General features: G+C 43.6%; 1 protein-coding gene across 12 annotated transcripts in view; it reads right to left on the bottom strand.

The window, feature by feature from the left end:
- LOC139341316 (regulating synaptic membrane exocytosis protein 1-like) overlaps positions 1 to 19,816 on the bottom strand; it is a 72,904-nt gene extending 53,088 nt beyond the window's left edge. For all 12 annotated transcript variants that reach the window (XM_070977812.1, XM_070977820.1, XM_070977893.1 and 9 more), the window contains exon 1: positions 19,029 to 19,816. In XM_070977812.1, coding sequence (XP_070833913.1) covers positions 19,029 to 19,195 — 167 coding nt within the window. In that variant the 5' untranslated portion in view covers positions 19,196 to 19,816. The remainder of the gene's footprint in view (positions 1 to 19,028) is intronic.
- Positions 19,817 to 23,220: the final 3,404 nt, after the last annotated feature.

Raw genomic sequence — 23,220 nt, 5'->3', positions numbered from 1 at the left:
TTAACCTTAAAGAAAAAGCTGTGTGGAAGTGGAAGCAGGACGCTGAACACCTCCTGCTCACTGATTAATGGTTCAGACCGCGAACAGTATCAATATTCCTAAAATATATGAGCAGTTGATTCATTTTGATGAATCATTAAGTCTGTAAAACATCAGAGGAAAGTGACAGTTACCCATCACACATTACGAGGTCCCAACATAACATTCAAAATACCACTGATGTTAAACTAGATCACCTGCGTCTATTGAAAGCAGACATGTCCTCCTGTTTGTAGCGCTCAGCTGCAGAGTGGGAAACAGGTAAAGAACATAACACCTGATCTGCTGTCAGCAGCTTTTTGTGGTAGAAAAAATCAAACAGATAACAGTCCTCCACCATGACCCATCCACAGTCCAGGGTCGACGCCGTGTCTTCACAAGATACTTTTGAGTTGGAAAAAGGTTTGTCTTTGTCAGTCTTTACAGAAAAAAAGCGTTATGTAATTCCCACAAAGCATACGGTCTCCATGAAAAAATCTTTAGGAAACTTTCCCAGTCCAGGAGATGAGTGGACTGAAGTCAGCTGTACATTCCTCTTCACTAGTGCCTGTCTAGGTGTCTCTGGCTAGTGCTCAAACAGAGACAGCAGACTGCCACCATACAGAGCTGGAACAGGGAGGTGACCGGCGGACTGGGACACATTCGGCCAATCAGCTGACACAGAGAATGGTTGGAACAGGGACAGCAATTTTGTGACGTTGAATGTTGAATGAAATGTGAAAAAACGTTATCGTAAGGAATGCTTTCTGGAAAAATACACATTGATGTGAAAGGTAGAAATGAAATATCCTCGAACAGCAGCCTTTAGGCTGAAATTGTGAATATTATCCAGTCTTAAATGCATGTTTCCCTAACATTTCTTATGTTATCTTTAAGTTCATATGCTGAAGTTTTGTAATGCCTTAAGGAGACTTTGTAGCTATAAGTAATAACCCTCGAGACTCAACATCAAAGCATCTGTGCCATCTATAATGCAGAGCGAGGACACCTCAACATAATAAAGATAATCTCGCTGCATCTTCATTTTATACCATTACACCCATTCTGATCTCTTTATGTGTCACCAGTTTGGGCTGTGCTTGACTGAGGACGACAGGGTGATGCTTTGAACAAGATACTATGATAAAGCATCCAGTGGAATCCTGTAATTGTAATCCTCCAGACAGTGGAAAGTGTCTACACATTGAAATACTCACAAGATGTATGCATTTCAATTACACATGCATGTTTGATTCGGTCAATAGTCCTAAATAATGATAGATGGACACTGGAGTTGACTCAAACCTCAGCATAACTGATCCTTACGTAATTCAAATGGAAAAAAAACATAACACAGCCACCGCAGCAACGTCATAAGTGTGACCTCTGACCCCGAGAAGCTATCTATCCTGCCAATGGGAGTACAGGGGCTGAGCCAAGCCCAGGCACCATGGGAACAGCTGTCAGAAACAGAGGGCGCACAGCCGGTTGTCATGGTAACATGGTGGCGTCAAACGCCGGGTGTCAGTGGGTGTCAGTGCACCAGCTGTTCTGTTCTTAGAGCCACGGTTTCATCAGTCTTTTCTACCTCTTCCACGCATTCAGCAGACGTGCACTGTTAAAGCTGCATGAGGCGACTTCTTGATAGAAAAATCCATCTGTGTTCTCAGGCTGAATCACAAAGGAGCTCTGCAGCAGTGAGCAGAGTCCCACCACCTCTGACTGAAAACCTCGAGATCTAGCTGGGGAAAACTCACGTCTGGACAATTCTCCATGCCCAGGAAATGATGAAACACAAAAAGAGCTCTTAAATGTTAGTAACAGTAAAAGCCCATTCAGTGAAATCTGAATTATTATATTCTCATATACCTTTATGTGAAGATACTTGCATGATATCTGGATAGTCCAGTTTGTAACTGGTCACCTCTTCCCACCACCCTTACCTACTGGTGGCCTATAGAAACCTATTGTCACATTGAACCAGTGTTAACTGAATTCTCTGTGGGCAAATCACTACAAGGTCTTTCTATCAAAGCATGGATTAATGCAGCTTTAAATTAGAGTGGTTTAATGTGTGCCTGCATGTCTGCAGACAAACGCTACAACTCTGTTTCACATTTGATAACTGACAGAGTCGCACAATGGATGTGTGACAGGAACATGCTCTCACAAACCATGCAGAGAGAAAGCGGGAGACTGACACACTATGAATGGTTAAAAACATACAATATCCAGTGACAGTGAGCTTTGTCCTCAACTGACTGTGTGAAGAATTAGGCCCATATATAATATAGATTTCACAGCTGCGGCATTCACCGAACATGTGAAGCTCTCCATCACACAGACACCTTCATAAATCTAAAATTCACACCCTATTAGTAGGCAATGTGGCAGTCCAGATTCATGCTCTCTGAGTCAGCACACACTCCCCATATACATCGTAATTTCCACCTAAATGCACACCATGAACACTACCTCTGTGTTAATCTCAACCTTGACTCAGCAGGAGATACCTGCGTGACCCCAACCAGACGGATGAAAACGTAATCACTCTGTGAAGACAGGAAAACAGGGCCCCTCAGGAAAGGATGTGCTCTCCGTGTTCACTCTACTGTGTGTTCATGGATTACTGGCCTGAGCCTGCTGCCTCCCCAGGAGTCAGCCACCACGCCTGGGATCGCAGGTGGTGAAGAGTGAGCAGAGCAGACAGACTCTGTCCATTGTCAGCATATGTAAAAGCCATTATTATTGTTTTTAAAACACTAATCAATATTGTTTTTGTATTAACAATGAGTCAAATTACTGTGTGCAATGTGAGTGACAAACCCACATTGTGTGCGCTTCCCCAACTCAGCATTTTCTCTCAGCTCTACGCAGCCTTTCAGCCTGTTTTAGCTCACTGTATCAGGTTCACAGTCCACAACTCAGCTCTCATTCACTTCTCAGCCAGCTGCTTCTGATCAACCCACTGTGCGCCACCTGCTCAGCACCAAGCAGCAGACAGACAGACGACATTGGTTGCTGGCTGGTCATCATACAGGAGTGTTTATCAGCTGAAGAGATCAGCAGATATTTTTCTCAGGAATTGGTGGAGACTAAAATGGAGCTACAAGGGGAGTGAATATTAGACATAGATTAACTGAGTGGACAAAAACACAACTCCAATAAATGCTTATGTTCATCCATGTCTGCTGGATATATAAATATGAAATTGTACTGCTGTTGCCCACAATCATTTAATGTAGCTTTAATCACACCTGTGTTTTACCATATCACAAGTCAAAACAGCTACTGGGAAAGATTTCTCATATTCATTAAAAATGATTTTGCATTCCTAAACTACTCAATGCTAGCAGTAACTAGTTACACACTTAAATGTAATCTAATGACTTATTTAATGCCTCTTTAAGCAGAAGTTAGCCATATTCTCATCACCCGCAGCCCCAGAGCTAAGTTAACATGTCCTGAGCAGGACCTGTGTTTTTGCTAAACACACAAAACATGATATCCATTACAGTACACTAGCTACTCATTACTGGAATAAGTAACCTATTCACACTACTGTAATGTGTTACTATGTGACACCATTAGCATTTGGCCCAGGCAGAGAGTGACCAGGGGGGTCCAAGTGGTGTGAACCGGCTGAACTGTGGCTGTCTCCTTTCTCTAGGTCAACACCATGGGCCAGCAGGGACAGCCAGAGAGCCAGATGTGGGTTAGCCCAGCTTTGGCCTTGTCAAAACAAGTGTGCACATGCACACACTTGCATACACTCAAACACACATAGGCAAATATAAACAATGACACAGACAGAAAACCCACATACACGCATCTATGGGTTTGCCTTCGCCTAGGGCCTCACATATTCAGCTCAGCATGTCCAAGGACTCCCTCCCTCGTTCTGCCTTCCTCTGTCTTGTTCTCTTTATCTCTCCCTCTTGTGTCTCCACACTCTTCACCAGTCGCTGTTGTGGAGTTGTTAATTAGCACCGCTATGAATACATTGCCCAAGGATGGGGAGGGGTGTGTGTGCATGTGTGTACTGTAAGTGTGTGTGTGTGTGTGTGTGTGTGTGTGTGTGTGTGTGTGTGTGTGTGTGTGTGGGGCAGTACTATTTCTGTCTCATCAGCTGATTCCTGGTGAGGCCTTGCAGAAGACAAGGAGATGCACATATTAAATGAAAAGAAGCAGCCTGTATTTTGCGGCCCCTGGCAAACGGCAGCAGGAAATGCTGATGGACCGTTCAGTCAGCTCTGCCACCTCGGCTATTGTTGTCGTGCCTGCAGTAGTGTGTGCCAATTCACAATTTTTGAGACAGCGCATCTTTGATTTTGCACAGGAAAGGGTCATGGATTTTGTTGGCTGAAACGGATCCTATCAGCTGTAGCTAGCTAGTGTAAGTTAATACTAAGGCTAAAACTCTGAGTTGGCTGAAAACCCCATTGCAAGCTGACTTTTTTATGATTTTTTTTTTAAAGAACCCTGTTAAAGGGCCTTGAATATGCACATGATGGCTAAATACATGATATCATAATATAGGCTAAAGCTACTGAAAAGTCATCATCCTCACTAGCTGATCATCAATGAAGAAGACATGAAAATTGGACTGCAATGCAATGAAAAGCCTTGGATGCTTTGGATGGTTACTACAGACAAACATAGTTGGACAAGCACCACAGTAGATTTATGCTTTTATAGTTGTATTTCTAAAAAGTTGCACTCCAATTTCAAGTATTGCCATTAGAGCCTTATACACACAATTCTGACACATGAAGAAAATAAATCCTGTTCTTGACTGGACAGTCGCTGTTCAGGGGTGGAGTTTAGCAAGCAGACAATGGACATGAATGGTTGCAACAACACAAACTTGCATTTTTCTGAGGTTTGTAGCTTTTAGTTGAAAGAGAAAACAAGCATGGTCCCAGCACGCCATGACAGCACAACGAGGGTGCTAGAGACCTGGAAAATGACATGATGTAAGGAGGAAAGGAAGGGAAAGGAAAGGAAAGGAAAGGAGGAGTCAGGGTGGAGGCGGCGTGATCAGAAGAGGTAAATGAAAGGGGGCAGACACAGACAGGAAGACGATACAGCGGGGTATAACAGGAAACAGGAAGACTGGAAGAACAGGTGAAGAGTGGATATACACAATCTCAGATGTCTTCCCACCTCACAAAGAGATGGATAGACAAACGACTGTCTACAGGGACGAGGAGGAGGATGAGGAGGAGGAAGTGGAAGGAGAACAAGCGAAAAAGCAAAGGATGAACAAAGAGAGCCAAGACGGAAACAAGCGTGGGCCAGAGACCGGTGGAGGAGAGAAGCCGATGCATCCGGAGCCACTCTATAAATACCACTTGAGAAGAGGAGTGGATGCTGGAAAGTGGATGGAGACAGGATGATGGAAAGAGGAAGGGGAGGAAGGAGAGGACGAGAGAAAGGTAGATTTGCTCAGGAACGTAGTTAATCAGTTCATAGGAGCAGGAACATTAGTCGTTTATTGGAAATGAATGAAGTTGTGTGTAAGAAGATATCCCAAAAAAATCTTACTAGTCCTGCTAAAGTGTGCTGTGTAAAGTGATAAAAGGAGAAAAGAGCAAGGGGAGGGAAAGAAAACTGCAACAGATGGATGATTAAGCAAATGCAAACATCTTCTTTGTTTTCTTGTTTGCCTGCCGCGATGATATCCATGACGACTTATACACTTTCCACTTTTACACGCTCCCTCCGCTGTCAAAAGGCTATAAAATGCTACTAACGTCATAATGCTAGCAGAAATAAAGCACCCAGATGGCAAGTGTGTATCTATCTATAGGGCAGCAATTTCTCAAACAATCTGGTCAATCCTCCCCAGCTCGATGGGGTTTGATTCCCAGCTGTCATTCTCTCCAGGATCCAATGCTGGAGCCACTTCCCCGTTGACTGCTGGAGTCACATAAACCTGCTGCTTTAGTGCACGGCTTTAGGGGAGCAATGATCAATGAAGACTCTACACTTCATGGTGTCTCAAGGCTAGACTTCATGAAGTTTTGGGAGAAACTTTTCTAAAGTCAGGAGTCACTGTTAGGTGGTTTCATTGTCCATGTCTTTGCTGGTGTGGGGTAGCTTTTAAATATGGAAAACCCACAATAGGAATGCCCAGAACCGGACTGAACCTCTTTCTCATCATGTCATAGTTAACCCTTTGATTTGAGAGCTACGCCTTGTACTGTGCAGCGCCGCTGGTCTTTCCTTGAAATTTCCATTTCATGTACTCATACTGTAGCTTTAGCCCGTCTTCAGCTGATAGCATCAGACTGAGAAGCCCTTCCCGTGGCCAGTGCTTAGATGTTGATAACTCTTTTTATTGATGCTGTGAGTGTTTTACCCGTTTTCATGAAGCAAAGTGCTTTTTTGGCATGGACTCCTCACCGTGTGTGTGTGTGTGTGTGTGTGTGTGTGTGTGTGTGTGTGTGTGTGTGTGTCTATCACTATCATTCTCCTCCTCGTGCATTTATTTTTTATCTTTTCCTTTTATATCCCTTTAAACTCTTCCTCCATTTGCTTGATTTCTTTTGCACTCGTACTGTACCTAACTCCATCTCATATCTTCACTGTTGTATATTGGATTCCACTCTGTCAAAGCCCAGTGACTGATAACAACGTCGCCTTCCACATCACTGTATACTGCATATACAGTTCACTTTGCACTGTCCTCCTCTCTGCATCTTTCTCACTGAAATTCTGAGACACACATGCACAAATCACACGTAGCATACAAAGCCTCTGACCTCACACAGCCAGCTGGGTGACGTTTAAGCCTCCACCCGAGTTGGTGAAGTAGTTGCGGAGTAATTATGGACAACCTCTAATCCCCTCACTCTATCCCAGCGGCCACAGCCAGCAGCCCACTCCTCTGTTACCCCCCTCCTTCCTCTTCTTCACTGAATTTTCTGTGGGCCACACCAACCTCTGCACATAGTGAGCTACGAATAAAAATAATTGTTCTGTTGTTATTGCTCAAAATCCACTGCTAGCATTGTGTCTTAGTCCTGTTTAACATGTGCTTGAGGAGAATGAGTAAAATTTATGTTTCACAGCTGTTTTATTCATGCAGGAGAGAAGTAAGGAGTAACATGGTGGCACTTCAGAAAATATATATAAAATATCTATAAGAATGTAGCTTATACTTGTTTACTTGTTACCAGCTTAGTCATGCACACATACAACATTAGTAGCCAATTGTATCTGAATCAGCTCAACGCACAAAGGACCAGACTGAGCCATCAAACATAACTGAGATCCTCTACTCCTTGCTTCTGTGTGGTGTCACTTGCTCATCATTTGAAACATTGACTGAAACAAAACAATGGAAGATAACCTTTTTCACTGTTTTCAGGTCACTGCGATGATTTTATCTTAGTTCTAAATCTTCCGAGCTGTGTCAGTACACTGTGACATCACTGTTGGGTGTAGTTATGGGTGCAGTAGAGCGATGATGATGTGATGCTCACAGGTGCAGCATCACATCATCTTTGATGAAGCACCGGCCTCCAGGGCTGAAAAATGAAGCCAACGTGCGAGTGCTAAAAATGCAGTTCCTTGAACGGCCACCGGAGGCTGCCTCCAAAACGAGTCCCCACAGACCCATTAAAATGCCTAACTTTTCAGCAGAAATAAGCATGTTCACAGGCTGCAACAAAAAGTTTCAACAACAAAGAGTTTCCTTGTTTATGACAACTGGTTGAATCTTTATATAACTCGCTCATTTTAGTTTTAAAGTTCTGTATAATTATGGTCATGGCTGCTTTGAATGACAGCTAGCCGCCATGTTTCATCATCCAGGCTTCATTTGGCCCACCTCAGCTCCACCCACGCTCCACCTCTTTGTCCATTTTAGCATTTACCAGGAGTTAGGTGGAGTCAGGCACTGCCAAGATGGCCGAAGTCACTGTGAGATTCACAATGGCTCTTCAGAAACCTTGGTGACATCACTGAGACTACGTTCATGTTCCCTGTGACATTAAACTGGAGAGGGCAGCAAAACACAGTTATTTATTAAATATATTTAAATACTGACTTTTATAATATATTGAATTTAAGTCTGAATATGGTCTGCATAAAGCAGCAGCTACATTACAGGTCTCTCAAACACATTCACACAAACACACACAGCCACATGTCCTGGACACAATTCAATTCACGATGATTTAATGGTTAAAGTTATTTCAATAAGCACAGAGAGACATTTTTGAGTGTTGGCTGGTGTTACCAGAGAGGACAAATTTGAGTACTATACAATGTTGTGTGTGGCTGCTCATGATATAATCCCATCACTTCCTCTGACCACAAACACAGACAGGGATGGAAGGAGAGAGGGAGAGAGATGTAGAGAGCCTGGTCAGCCGAAGTAGAATGCATTCTCATTAAACTTTAATGCTGGGGAGGTCTGGGAGCACTAAAGAGGCTCACTCAGGTCTCGCACTCTCTCTCAACACACTCACTCAGAGTCCCACCCAGCCCACACACTGCCAACCACCATCCCTCCCCATCCTCTGCGAGCGTGAAAGGCCATGTCCTGGTTCTCTGTCACACTCTGTCCCCTATGTCTCTGCTACTGCAGCTAATGATTAACCAGATCTCAAATCAGCCCAGCTGTATCAACACAAACTCAAGGCTTTTTCCCAAACTGCACAAGATAGTAGAAGACCAAAGATAGATCAGAGGTTTAAGGTCGTTCACTTGTCTTGGACAATAAGAGAAACAGGAACAGTTTTAGAATACTGTGGGAGTGCTGAGTTCTATCATACATTCACTGCCTGGCCAAAAGCATGTGGACACCCAAACATTTCCACCCTGTATGATTGCTGAACACATTGTTGAAACAGCTGTTTGCTGTCAGTTGTTCATTTGGTTAGTCATCCAGTCCCTCATGCATACAAGTGGCCACAGTGCTGTGATACAGTAGTTAAAATGTTGCTGTGTAACAGCCTCTGCTCTTTTGGTTTCAGGCTTTCCACTGGTTTTTTAACCTGACTGCATGGATTTGCATGGGGGCCAACGCTGATGTTGGGTGATGAGGTCTTGCTTGATGAGTTAGAGGTCAGGGCTCTGATCAGACCAAGTTCATCCACACCAAACTTTGAACATCACACATTTTTAAATAGTCTCTATGGGGGCCGGCCAGCAATCTAAACAGGCCAGTATCCAAAGGATTATGATCATACTGGAAGAATCTGAAGCGTACAGCCTCCAGTGCCAATGTTCATTGTCATTGCAAGAAGTAGTTTGTTTTTTATGTAACAAAGCAGAAAATGCAAGAGTGTGGAGGTCAGGGTGGTGGATGGGTGTGTAGCACACAACTGTACAAATATGGTAAGTTTAGAAGCTCTAAAAATGCTGGAACTGAATGTTAAAAAACAGGATCATCCAGTGGTTCATCTGTGTTCTTAGGGTTGTGGAAACATTAAGATTTCTCTGGATCTAAACTAAGAAGCCAAGCGCAGACCATTAATAACAGCCACTGTTCGAAAGCATGAAACAACCACAACACCACGTAGCTGTGGGATTCAAAAACAGGTTGTTCCTCAAGCCTTCGACAAACAGCAGCTTCAACATGAGAGTGGTTTGGTAGCTTATTTGGAATTGCATCCAGTTGATTGCTCACTAAATTTCTGTAAAATTCATATTAATTGAAAGCTCAAAACCTTGTGATTCTGTCTGTCAACCACTTTAAAATCTTAATTATATACAAGACACTGGAGTACATTTCAAAAAACAGACGAGAAAATATCTTACATATGTACTATTTTGTGCATATGCAAGTTTGTTACAGCATCACTTAGATTAATTCAGAATTTTTGACATTAAATTCCAAAGAGTTGCCTTTCAGAAGAGACCGTGATTATGACTATGAGTCATAATCAAGAGTGTTAAAGAATACTAATGATTTTACTGCTTGATTTAAAGAGCTTTAATACAGATTACACACTTTTTACTTCAGTGGGTGCTGAGATTTCTGCCTTTCAAACTCTTTCAAAAACTCTCTGGTCGAAATTTAAATCAAGAGTGTACGCATGCATGCCCGTGTACACACTCACACACACATGCACATGCGTGCTGAGGTATAACCCAAAAGTCTTGTGTGACGTAGCTCTTTGAGACACACAGCAGAGATGGCAGAAGTGTAGACAAGAACGCATACGCACTGATGTACTGTAGCACAAACACGAGCCCAAAATCATGTACACACACACACACACACACACACACACACACACACACACACACACACACACACACACACACACACACACACACACACACTGTTTCCATCCCCCTGCACCCCACTGGCTTCCATTCCTCCAGGTGTTGCAGACACACCCGACTGCCTTTGGGTTCTTTTAATTAAGAGCAAAGTGTGAAGATCCAATCCAGCCCACTCTGCACACACACACACACACACACACACACACACACACACACACTCACTCATATAAGGAGCACATGGATTCATGCTCTCTTCAGCTATCTGGAAAAGAGTGGAAACTGACTGAAAAGCAACAGGACCAACTGTACGGTGAAAAAGACATTCTGTCTTTTCAAGAGTGTACCTTCCTTCTGCAAGCTTTCATCCACAGACTGAGAAAAAAGCAGCACCATCTGGGTGTATGGTGCATTTTGTGTGCTGCCTCTCATAAGCACTGCAGTACACATGCTCTCAGAAATGCCGTATATATTCTGTGTGCATGTGAACGTGTGTGTTTGAGTGTGTGTGAGTGTCTGTTTGTGTTAGAGGGTATGAGTTCACCTTTCTGACATAGTATTGACCACAGCTTTCTCATTTACATTAAAGTACATGATCACCCGTGTACACATACACAAACATATTTCAGCACTCATGGACAAAGTGTAATTAGTGGAACTCGACAGTGGGCCAAAACTGAAGCAGGTTAACAAGAAAAAAAGGAGTTCAGAACATCAACAGCAGCCAGTGAACTGAATATTTCAGGAAGCGCTTCCAAGTGTGTGCTATTTTCAGAGCTGATCCATAATTCAGCATTAGCATTTTCTCACAGAAACCTTGAAACTCTTAAGTCTGTTCGGGAAAATGTTTCTCTTTATCTCAGCTGAGAGATACCAAATTGGGTTTAGTGGGAATCTTTCTTTTTTTTTTTTACTCTAGAGACAAAATTTGGTAACTATACATAATGCTAGCCGTGTTGAGCAAATACACTGAAACTTTCATAGAAAGAAGAAGGATGTCTGTTTAGAATTGGATAGAAATAAAATCAATGGTATTATCATATGGCCAATGCATACAACAAGTTTAGATGATACAATGGACAGTTAGAGGCTGGTAAAAGCTCCCACAATAAGAAGCATTAGTCAGCATTTTAAGTCATTTTTACGAGTTGTTCTGAATTGGTACTATTTAGTCTGAGAGATTAAACTCTCTGCTGAAAACAATTCAACCCTGTGATGAATTCAGATGCATGTATGACAAATGGTACATATCATCAGCTTGTGTACACAGTTTTTCATTCTGCAACTGTAAGTTTGTTTCTAACTGTGACAAAATAAATCACAGCTCGAGTTTGTAGATGTAGATCTGCCTAAAACAACCTCAACTCAGCTTAGCCATTTTTTTCTATGCAGAATGAAGTTCTTTTTCTATCACATTTATAATGCACATCATAATGCATTTCTGAGACTATGATTAATACTGGTGTGGACTGGTGGCTGTTGGCCCTGTGTTGACCACCAACTGGAGGTTGCACCCACCATTTTACTTGTCACTACATCACTATTTGTAGTAAATATATGAATGAAAAGCAGCAGTGAAGTTAAAACAACCCTCAAAGCCAACCATCCATATATGAGACAGACCCACAAATCCTGTCCTGGCTCAGCTCAGCCCAGTTCAGCTTCAAAGAAGACCCAAAGGAAGGTGGTTAGAGATTACATTCAACACTGAATCAAATAAAGACAAAGATGCTGCTGCACTCTATCACTGACAGATGATCCGACTATGACAGATGAAGAAAAGCTCCTCATGTGGCATTACTGGTCCGGGTGTGGCCAGAGATTCAACATGCCTGAAAGCTACAGCTGATTTACAGGTATTCATTTATCACCCGTAGAATTCCACCAAAATCCCCTTAAGCATTTATTGAGCCAAACATCTGCATATTCTTAATTCTACTCCATTACCACATCAGTACTTGAGTACTTCAGTACTCCTTCTATAAGATTAACAGGAAGTGCCATGACTATTTGCACATGCTCATTAGACATTTGTCTGTCTGGTTATATATCAAAGTGAAACATCAACTTTCATATAAAAATTACAAAAATTTTGTGTAGTTAGACAACCTTTAAATGAGCTACTACTACTACTATACTATATTAAATCCACACAACAGACATGCATGAATGGAGCTAAGCAAGGCTAAACTCACTTTACATATACTTTCAAGCTGCATGCAGACAAAACTTCAACTGACTTCGTTTTAACACTACTTAAAGCTGCATTTTAAAAATATACATATTTTTTAGGCTACTTGGTGACAAACCAGGAAGTTATGAACACAGCATGAACATTTTATCACCCTGTGAAGTTGTTAGAGTCAGTGTGTTAGCAAACAGCTGCGTATTTACATGTTCTGTTTCTGGCCACCTGATGAATGTAAAGTCCAATATTCACTCTCTCTGACAGGAACAGTAGAGTCAGGTGATGATTTTGAGTGGGTTCATTACTATGAGCAACTCCCTTCACATTGCACGCAGTCACTTGATTCAGTGTTATACAAAAATATTGTTTAGTGCAGCGTTAAGGGAAAGATAATCAAATCCACCAAAGGCCAAACCATCATTTTAAGTCCTACAGTAAGGCAGAAGTCAAACTGTTTCTCCTATATGTGAAAGCCTACTCTTGACCTTGGACACAAAACTACAAATGACCTCCAGGTGGACGGTAGCAGCCATATTTGACAGCAGACAGGAAGGAGGGCTTCGCTGCCCTCTAGATGCACCCTGTAGCCTGCAGCCTTGGGGAGTCCTGGCAAAGAGATTAGCAGTGTGTGTGTGTGTGTGTGTGTGTGTGTGTGTGTGTGTGTGTGTGTGTGTGTGTGTGTGTGTGTGTGTGTGTGTGTGTGTGTGTGTGTGTGGACCCCTTGCAGAAGCTCTTCCCATTCTTTCTGTCTCCCCCTCTTCTCTCTCTTTCCACTGCTCTAATCCTTAAAACCTCTAAATCCTCCCTCTTCTCCCTCCTTCTGTGCCCCAGGTCCTGATTTCTTCTTCTGTCCAGCTGGTGTCAAGCAACAGACTGCAGCCAATCAGCACGTTGCTCTGTGTCGTACATCAGAAAAGTGAGAGATGCTACTAAACATAAAACTAAAGCCAGATGTGAGTTCACTAAAACTTAAGACGTACTACTTCTAACAGTGTTTACTTATACCTTCTGCCTTAACATCAAAAAGTGGGGGCCTACATTAACCACACCCACCACTCCAACCTTAAGAAGAGAAGAAGAAGAAGAAGAAATCCTTTATTAGTCACAATGAACACAACATGCGCAGTTAGGGGGGGAAACTGCACACACCACGCATATGTGAAATTCTTTTCTCGCTTTAACCCATCCTGGTCGTCCTCCCTCCGTGGCAGACCAGGAGCAGTGGGCTGCCAGTCGACCGGCGCCGGGGGGCCAGTTCCTTCGTTGTCACCATCGGTCAGCTGGTGATCTTCTTGCATGTTTTTAGTGTTTTTTTTTTTTAAGGAGGATAGCCCAGGTGAGCACGGGGAGAACATGCAAACTCCACACAGAAAGGCCCCTTTCCTAAAGCAGCAGGCACTGAAGGCACGGTGGAGGACACGCCCCCAGCACCCACAGCGGGGATCGAACCGGGACCTTCTAGCTGTGAGGCGACAGTGTTTCCACCGTTCCACCGAGGCCTGTGTTTTGCATCCACCCCCATCTGCAATGTCTACAGCCTCTTTGCTGAGCGCATCAATATCTTACACATTATTTCTATATTTACATTTTGGAAACCTCAAAAGCTCCCAGGGGTGGCCGAGAACATGGACTGTTGGGCTGCAGAGAAAAGATTTCCCGCTGCAGTGCTCGTAGGAGGATTTCCAACGCCACAGCAGACGCTGGTCACTGCTGCGTTCAGCACTCCCCACAGCGTGACAGCTCCCCTCCACCAACATCCTCTGGATTAGGAAGTCAATGGAGGTTTAGCAAGTCAATGGAGAGCGGCTCTGAAGTCTGCGGTGTATTAGACATGGACAAAGTGTTCGTTAGCGCTGTGAGTCAGTGAAGCAGAGCTCAGGTGCTGACTTCTCACAGCCTGACCAGAGCAAATTATTAGGCCACAACCAGGTGTTCTGGCTCAGCAACAGACCAGGACGCCTCAGTTTCTCTCATGCTGGAGGTTAAACTCATGTCAGATAAAGTCCTGTATCAGTATAACCTTATCGCTGCCAGCTGCTCAGGTCCCAGGCAAAGCTGCAAACAGACTGGACAGCGCTGACCAGGTGAACAGTCTTGACGTAAGGAACAGAATGTTCTTTTTGGATGGGAATTTTCACTGCTGGGTGAAGGCTCATTGTTATTTATGTCCCCCTCTGCCACCAAAGACGCTGATTTTGTTGCATAATTTTCATAGACAGGAAGGTTGCTTCCAATTATAAGAGCAAAATTATAGAAAATACATTTATTCTGTGTTAAAACAACTTAAACAGACCAGAAATTGATAAATTATTTGATTGCTGCAATTCAAATTAGACATTTGTGGTATTTTTAGGCTGCTTCATGTAATTAAGAAGCCTGATAGTCAGACATCGCAATTCACTTAATTTATTCATTCTGGCAGAAACTGTGGACATTGAACACAACACCAGACCTGCATCGCCAAACCAGTCGCTGTGACCAATCATTCAAACGCCTGGAAGCAAATTCAGCTTTGTTGACTAAGATCATTTGTGTGACAGCAAAAAGACAATAAAGATGGTGGAAACTTGTGGAGGACATGTACTGTATATGACAGAAAAGTATATTCAGTGGCTCTGTGACCAAATGAAGCCTTTTAGTGCAGTTTTGTTTTTACCTTGAATCAAGATTACGATGATCAGTGTTTACCATCCATCAATGCCAGTATCTTTTTTGGTCCTCCTTTAATCCTATTGACTTTTGGCGTTAAATAGTTCTCTCCACACATTAAGACACATAGTATATATAATGCCATACAGCATCACTCATTTTGGGATTCTTTTACACAACAGAGCTTGTTTCTTTGCTAAAATCAGAAAAATAAGTATACAGTCCATTAATCACAATCCATAACCAGGAATTTCAGAATTTTAGGGGCCAGGCCACTTGGCTTGCAGGGGGCAAATGTTTTTGAGGATCAAAGGCTTACTGAGAAAGGCTGATGCAGATGCATTTCTAAAAGCATTAAAGCCTTTTTAGCAAAGAGTGTGACACTTCAAGATAAATAGAAACATTTTTTTCTATCAAATCATTTTCTTATATTTCTTATACAGCATTAGGAAAGGTTTGCAGTAATGTGCATGTGCAACTTGGTTTACTTATTAGCTACTAACATCATCAGCTCCACACAAAACAATGTGCTTAATACAGAATGTTACTCATATAAAATAGAAGAAGCACTAAATTCCAATTTAAAAAGGTGTGTCCTATTTGTCCAGCGTGGTATAACAGATCGGTATTGGTCTGAAGTCACTGAGTGACATGACATGGAGCCTATTGAAAAAAACTGCAATTATTTTCAATTTAAATGTTTATGTTCAATAAATTACACAGCAATCAATATAACTGCGGTACAGGAGACCAATTAGGAGATTTTTTTAACCAGAATTTTCAATAATATGGGAAAGTCAGAATGAGGGCATTGACAATAACATTGGCAGTGGCCTTTGAGTTCGATCAGCTGGGAAAACCCGGGGAAAGAAATGTGCATATGATATTCAGAAGGGTCTGAGGGACAGAAGTCCCGCCCTGTCCATAACTATCTGCTCCACAGAGACATCATGTGTGCTCATGCTGCTGCTCATAGCCATCTACCACAGTGCCATTTGACCCATCACTACAGACACTGTGTACAGCCTACACTGTAAATGAAAGGGTTGGATGGTGGTCACAACATCTTAAAGGCACCAGCATGTTTTTATTTACAAGGCATTGCTGTCTTTGTTGAAGTCACAGCTAATCGCTACAACACCAGATCCCAGAAAAGGTTCCTTAGATCAGCTGTGACCTGAGAAGCACAGAGACATCTCTCTGAGGGCTTTTAGTTGTTGATATTGCTCATAGCATGTGTGATTGTTTTAGTCCAAGTGTCTGCGCAGGATGATCGTGGCTCTCTGACTTTGGATTTCTTGTTGGTTTGTTTTTGAGCAGATTGCTTTGCAATCAACATGTGTGACAGGTGCCATTGTTTTCATTTTTAGTACATACACTGCCATTGTCTGCGACTTACTGACATTAAAAGAGTCAACATAATCAAATAATGGTGTCAGATTGCCTGTATCTTCTATTTGTCCCTGACTCATTTACTATACTCAGTTACTAACACCCTGTGTAGACCAACTGTATACAAAGGCCTCTATTTTAACTCTTCACCTTTCCATGATAAAACTATATTTTGTTATTGCTTCATTGGGAGGACTCACTGGAAGTGCACACTTGCTGGTAATGTCAGCAATCCAAGAACTAAAGCTTCTAGTTGAAATGCATGCTACATCTAAAGAGCTATTACCAAGTGTGTGTAACACTGAGTTGATCTCTTCAGCCAAACAGTTAGACACAGTCTTGCCAAAAAAAATCTGAAAATCCTCCCAACACGCACAGAGGAAGATGTGCCTCCTGAATGCATCTGAAGTCAGAATAAAGCTTTCACCTCATGAACAGGAGCATGAAACTCTGCTCATTTCTATATATCTGACAAAGCTTTACTTAAGCATGCTTATTTAGCATTAGCATTATCAAGGAGTGTATTTTAATAAATGCCTCATAACACACGACAATGAAGCTGTACATAAGTGTGTATTGTTTGTCAACAACCATAGCTTCTCCAGTGGGCAGCCATTGGTGGAGGCTGGTGTATAAACAAATAATGACTGACAATAAAAGAGCTGTGCTGTGAAATACTGTACATTCATAAACACTCATAGCTGCTCATAGCATATTACAAACCATTCACTGCATGTTTGTGTGCTGCTTATAAATGCCAAACAGGGGGCTTAAAGCTTTACCGTGTATGCCTCTAACTCTCCTCACGTCCAATCAGCATCCTGCAGAGTAAACTTGGAAAAAATACTGTAGTAAATATCAAAGACTGCCTCAGCACTGCTCAGCAGCCATTATTTGCATATTTCTCTAAAATCCCATTTCTGCTCTGACCGAGGCGTGCTGGTCCCATTAATGATTAGCCAGATGATGAAGCCATTATTGACTGAACCCGAGCCTGTGCCTCATGGAACATTAAATACATCACTTCCTCTCAAGGGGCCTGACGCGGCTCTCACCCAGCTTCCCTTTAGGCTGCAGTCAGGAAATGAAAACAGCCATTAGAATCGAAGCAAGCCAGAGTGCTGGAGGAGCTGGAAGCAGGGCCTCCACATGCTTCAGTGCAGGTGTGGATACAGCTCACTGTTAGCTCTGGTGGATCAAACGGCCGTTGCTTGTGGTGGAAACCCTTGAGGCATCAAACCGTAATGTAATCAACCCTGTATGAGTGAGCTGTAGCACTGCCAGCACTACTGACAAAACACTGAGATGTCTCTCTAACGTCTCATAGTGACTTTAAAGTAATCTATAGCTAGTTCCTGTCATGCTCCCATCATGCTCCTGTTGTGGTTTGCAGTGTCCGTATAGCCTCTGGCATTTTTCTGTAACACATCACTGGTTATTCCTACTCTTAAACAGATTGTTCGTATTTGCCCATGGATTGACATTTGATGGACAGTCACAGGGTTTTCAAACGTGCTCCAATATAAACCGTCTCTTTTCTAATCTGTATCGTGTCCGGCTCAGGCCTGCTAAGATTCCCAACCACACCCCATCTCCCTCTCACCGCCGAGGGGAGCACAATGATGGTACACACCGCCTCACCACCGTCCGTCTGTCGGCCTTACAAAACGCTTTGTGTCGCTCCAGGCCTGTGAGCTATAATGTCATTGTTGTTGCCATTATTGTCGAAGCGATCTCTCTCTCTCTCTCTCTCTCTCTCTCTCTCTCTCTCTCTCTCTCTCTCTCTCTCTCGCACACACGCACACACACACGCACACACATTCCCTTCGCGGTTGCAAAAACCTCCCCTGGTGAAGCCGCTCCAGCCTGCATGCGTGCGTAAAAGGAAAATCAGCGGTGTTGGATGTGTAAACTGAGGGATGGGGTGCAGCCCCCATTGATGAAAACGACTGGCTGAAGGATGGATAATGCTATGATTCATCACCAGCACCCCCACCTCTCTCTCTCTCTCTCTCTCTCTCTCTCTCTCTCTCTCTCTCTCTCTCTCTCTCTCTCTCTCTCTCTCCCCCACCTCCACCACAGCACTGTCACACCTCATCCTCACGGCCCTATCTACACCTGTAACCCGTTCGACCCTGTTTCGGGTCATCTCCACTGACTGTGACTGTATATTGTTCTCATTTATCGATCCGTTCGATCAGCATCAAGCCTCGGCAGGCGAGCCGGCGTGTTTCTGGTGATGTTGACTTCTTTAAGAAACACATTCTGAGCTGTTACTGCTCCACTGTGCCTTATATTTGTGGGTGCATTTTGGGGAACACACCACCTCTTCAAAGCGAACCTACAAGTGTAAAATGATGGCAGAGCAGAGCTGCATCGGCTGATGGTGACTGGGTGTGATGGGAGTGTGGGCTGACCACTCCAGTGGTTGCACTGGGTCGTAATGGGCTGCTCGCCGTACAAGGGACGCCTCTCTAACGGGGATTGCTATGCGTTACGCGTTCTAACTTCCGCGGAAAAGGAAAAATGTTGCACTTACTTTAGCATGGCTTGTTCTTTCTCCTCTTCCTCCTTTTGCCGAGCCATCACTGCCATGATGATCTTCCTCTCCTCTTCCGTGAGATGGCTGAGGTCCGGTAGATCCGGCATGGATGGCGGCACGGTGGGTGGGCGAGGGCCACCCTGGGGCCCCACCGAAGCGGACATCTTTTCCACCACCACCCCACCTCCTCCTCCTCCTCCTCCTCCTCCTCCTCGGCGAGTCGTTTCGGCTGACAGGTTCCCCGGAGCGTTTCCGAGCCACACCTCACGACATGGTCCGCGGGCAGAGCGGCAGCGGCAGCGGCAGCCGCAGCTCTGGCGAATAGTGCAAGCCGCTCATGGTTGCAGGCACCCTCGGTTGTGCTTTTGTTTGTCCTCTCTGGGTGTATCTCCCACCACACTCTCGTCGTCGTTCCCCCCCACCCCCCGCCTGCCCGCCTCTCCCCTCCACCGCCCGGATTCACGGGGAGCCCATCTCCGTTTTCACGCCTGGAGTTGAGTCGAGCTGAGGGGGCCCCTGGATCACTCGCTGGACTGTGGTGCCTCCGCCGTCGTCGGACTGGAGCTGGATGTTACGGCGGTATAGGCGGAGTCCGTGCTGCTCCTCTCTCTCTCTCTCTCTCTCTCTCTCTCTCTCTCTCTCTCTCTCTCTCTCTCTCTCTCTCTCTCTCTCAGTCAATGGGAATGCAGCCCTCCTCTTCCTCTCCTCTTTTTGCGGAGGCGCGCTTACTCATGTGAGAATGGGGTCCTCACCATCATCATATGCAAGCACGACGGTTACTGTTGCTACACACACACACACACACACACACACACACACACACACACACACACACACACACACACACACACACACACACAGGCAAGCAAGCACACGCGCACCCTAGTGTTTCATCAACCACACGCACAGGGAGGCACAGACGCACACACTCGGCACACGAAGTTCCGGAGAGCCTTTAACAGTCATAACCAGCTGGAATATTCGATTCTCGCGATACTTGGTCGCTTTCAGTCATTCAAATAAATCAGACATAAAGCGTGTTTTATAAACCACGTGCGGCTTACATCGCGGTGACAGCAGAGACGTGATTCAGCTGTCGGTCGTTAGGCTTCAGCCAGTCATCAGTTTCAGCACCATGGACAGCATCTGGCCTGAACGGCACCGTGGTCGCTCTCACACTGGGTCTTTCAGCCGTGGAGCTCTCAGTCCGCAGAGGATCTGTGCTGTGCCTGCCTCATGGCTTCGTCATGGCTTGCAGAAACACGGCTGATCAGATACCCCTCATCTGTTTGGCACAAGCAGATGGTGCCCACGTGTTGATTATTTCATTTCATGAAGCTTTTTTCCCCCTATGTGTTTCGCTTATGCCAGTTAAACTCTTGCTGTCCCTTTGTCTTGTCACTTGATGTACATTTAATGTGTTGGAAGTGTGGTGGGCTTTAGCATGAGCATCTTTTTTTTATTATTGAGATTACTGTGTTTTATGTGTGGTTAGTCTGTGTGTGTTCTGTTTCACCTGTCTGCAAAGCAAATTTTCTCTTGAGGGCGGTAAAACTAAAACTGAGCATTGTGACAGTTCTTTAATTATCTATCATGTCTACAGGGACAAAGCACACTGATACAACATCTCTTCCTTCATCTTATTTTATGGGTGAACTTTCTATTTGTCACATTGGTTAAGTCAAACAAATTGAAAGTTTGAGGCGTAAGAGAAACTTTGGAGGACTGTATAACTGTTGTCAGATAATCTTAGAGACGTTGAAGCTGCCTGCTCCATCAAACAGCTCCTGTCCAATAATAGCCTCAGTCAGAATCGAGCCCCCCTCTCGGCTCGTTTTGCATTCAGATCCAGACTCTCAGGCTCTACCGATCCGGAGCTGGCACCGGTTTCTCCCCGATGACGTAATGCCGGCTGAGTGGCTGAGTCCATCCAGCAGATGGCATTAACCCCGGCTGCTGCCACCCATCCTCCGTCGAGTGACGTCACCGAGGAGGTGACTGTACCGCGGTGACGTCAGCTTCCCGTGCTGCAGAATTTTGTCATCATTTAGGTCGTGACTAGGGACCACCAGCCCTGAGTGACACAGTCGTGCTACAGCAGAGCAGATCTTTGGTGCAGACCTCAGAGTCTAAATACACCCTGAGTGCAGGCTGTAGGAGGACAGAGGGGCTGCTTTAATGGCTCTTTTCCATACAGAGTGGCTTCAAATAGCTCTAATAATGCTTATTAGCAGTAAAAAACAAAAACGAAAAACGCATTGGAAATAGGATGCATGCACAACTGTGAAATATTTAATGCTATAACTTAATGCATGAGAGGTGTTGGGACAGTCAGGTTTTCACTGCATGGTGGACCCGGATGAAAGTGCACCCGGCCCTGGACTTGTCTTGTCAGACTAGACCATAAAAACAGTCACATCTGAGTAAAAGTGAACTACAGAGAGAAAAGATATGCTAGATGTTGGTAGTGTGTGGGAAAGAATTCACAGGAACATTGAAAGGCTGCAAATAAGTGATGACCTTATTCCTCCCTGGCAGTGAAAAAGAAGAAGGGCAGATTTTCCTGTCTTCAGCAAAAAAAATTAAATAAAAATCAGATCAACTTTACAGCCACTTTTTCAGTATGAGTGCTCTCTCATTCTCTGGGATGCTGAGGAAATAAAACAATTCTCCTTACTCTGCACAAGATTGTAGGAAATGAATAAGCATGAAAAAAGTGAGGGATGTCAGCGTAGGCTGGGTCCTACAGAGCAGAGAGCCCCCTGCTGGACACCAGTGGCTGTGAAGTCTTCAATCAAAAGCTACATTTATTATGTCACACTTGACATTTTTGTTCAAGGGGTATTAAGCAACGTTATTTTGGGAGTAAAAGTATGGAATAACAGGCTAACAGCATCCTCTGAGGCAGTTTAAGCAGATTTGTATCATAAGTCTGAAAAGAACAAAATAACTGGATGTGTTTCAAACAGTAAAAGGGGCAAAAGTAATGCTGAGTATCGTCACCAGTACTTAGATAAGCGAATGTGAAATGTCACTCTTTTGTCAGTCACCACTGGAACTAGTTTGTGTAATATTCGGTAGTGGATAGAAAATCTTTTGGGTTGGGTGACATTGTGCTGACGAAGTAATATAAGTAAACTGCTACTATTCCCACAGAGACTGATGGACGTCTCCATCCATATCCAAGACTCCCCAACAGCATACTGACATCTAGTGGACATATGAAAGCACTGCATGTTAAAACGTGACTAACTGTTACAACCAGTGTGAATTATGGGACAATGGTTAATAATAAAAATTGTAATTGTGGTTGAATTTTATGTGCAACTTTTTAAAAAGCAAGACTTTGGCCTGTTTCCCTGAAGTATCTCACAGTCTGTCATCTGTTCAATCTTTCTATATTGTAAGATTCACAAGAAAAGGAATAAGATAAAATATTTTGTACAGTCCCTAAGACTGTAAATCCCCTCAATGTTGTAAATAGAGTAGAGGTCTGTGGTATAGTGGTCTGCGTTATTTCTTATGAATTCAGTGATTCATTTGAAACAGGACAAATGTATTGTTTCTTCTAAGAAAAGTTACAAGTGTCTACTGGGAACATAAATTATACTGATCCATTTAAGATGTGAATATTCCTTTGAGTAAAAACTGCAGCAAAGCAAACATCACTGAGGAGTGTTGAAGAACATTTTACCCCGAAACATCTTCATGGTTACATGAACTTTCTCAGATGCAGGTCTCAGAAATGCTGCAAGGAAGCATGAAGGCAAGTAGATTAAACACTCTCTGAGAGTTAAAATAACACTGCAGCAGCACAACAGGAAGTATCTTATCAGCTTTTATTGTCTTCTACAAAATAATGTATAACATTTAAACAAAAAAACAGTGAAACTGGACATGATGGCCTGAATATATCCTGATTTATAACCTTTATGCAAAGGGAGATGATACAATTAGAAGGCAGACGTTTATTCTCTTCAGAAAGTTTAAAAAAAAAAAATAAATCAAAGATTTCACAACAGGACACAAGAAGGTTTGTGGGAAGTGTGGTCTTAATTTAGAGAGTAGAGCAGAGTGCAGACTGCCAATCATCTTAACAGTGGACTCTTTTATTTATGGCAGCTGTGATAGTATAACATTCAATTTGACAATGGTATTTCTTTTAAAATGCTATACATCACAGCTTTAA

The sequence above is a fragment of the Chaetodon trifascialis genome, chromosome 2 (assembly GCF_039877785.1).
Source record: "Chaetodon trifascialis isolate fChaTrf1 chromosome 2, fChaTrf1.hap1, whole genome shotgun sequence".
NCBI lineage: Eukaryota > Metazoa > Chordata > Actinopteri > Chaetodontiformes > Chaetodontidae > Chaetodon > Chaetodon trifascialis.
This window is presented reverse-complemented; position numbering and strand designations above follow the sequence as displayed.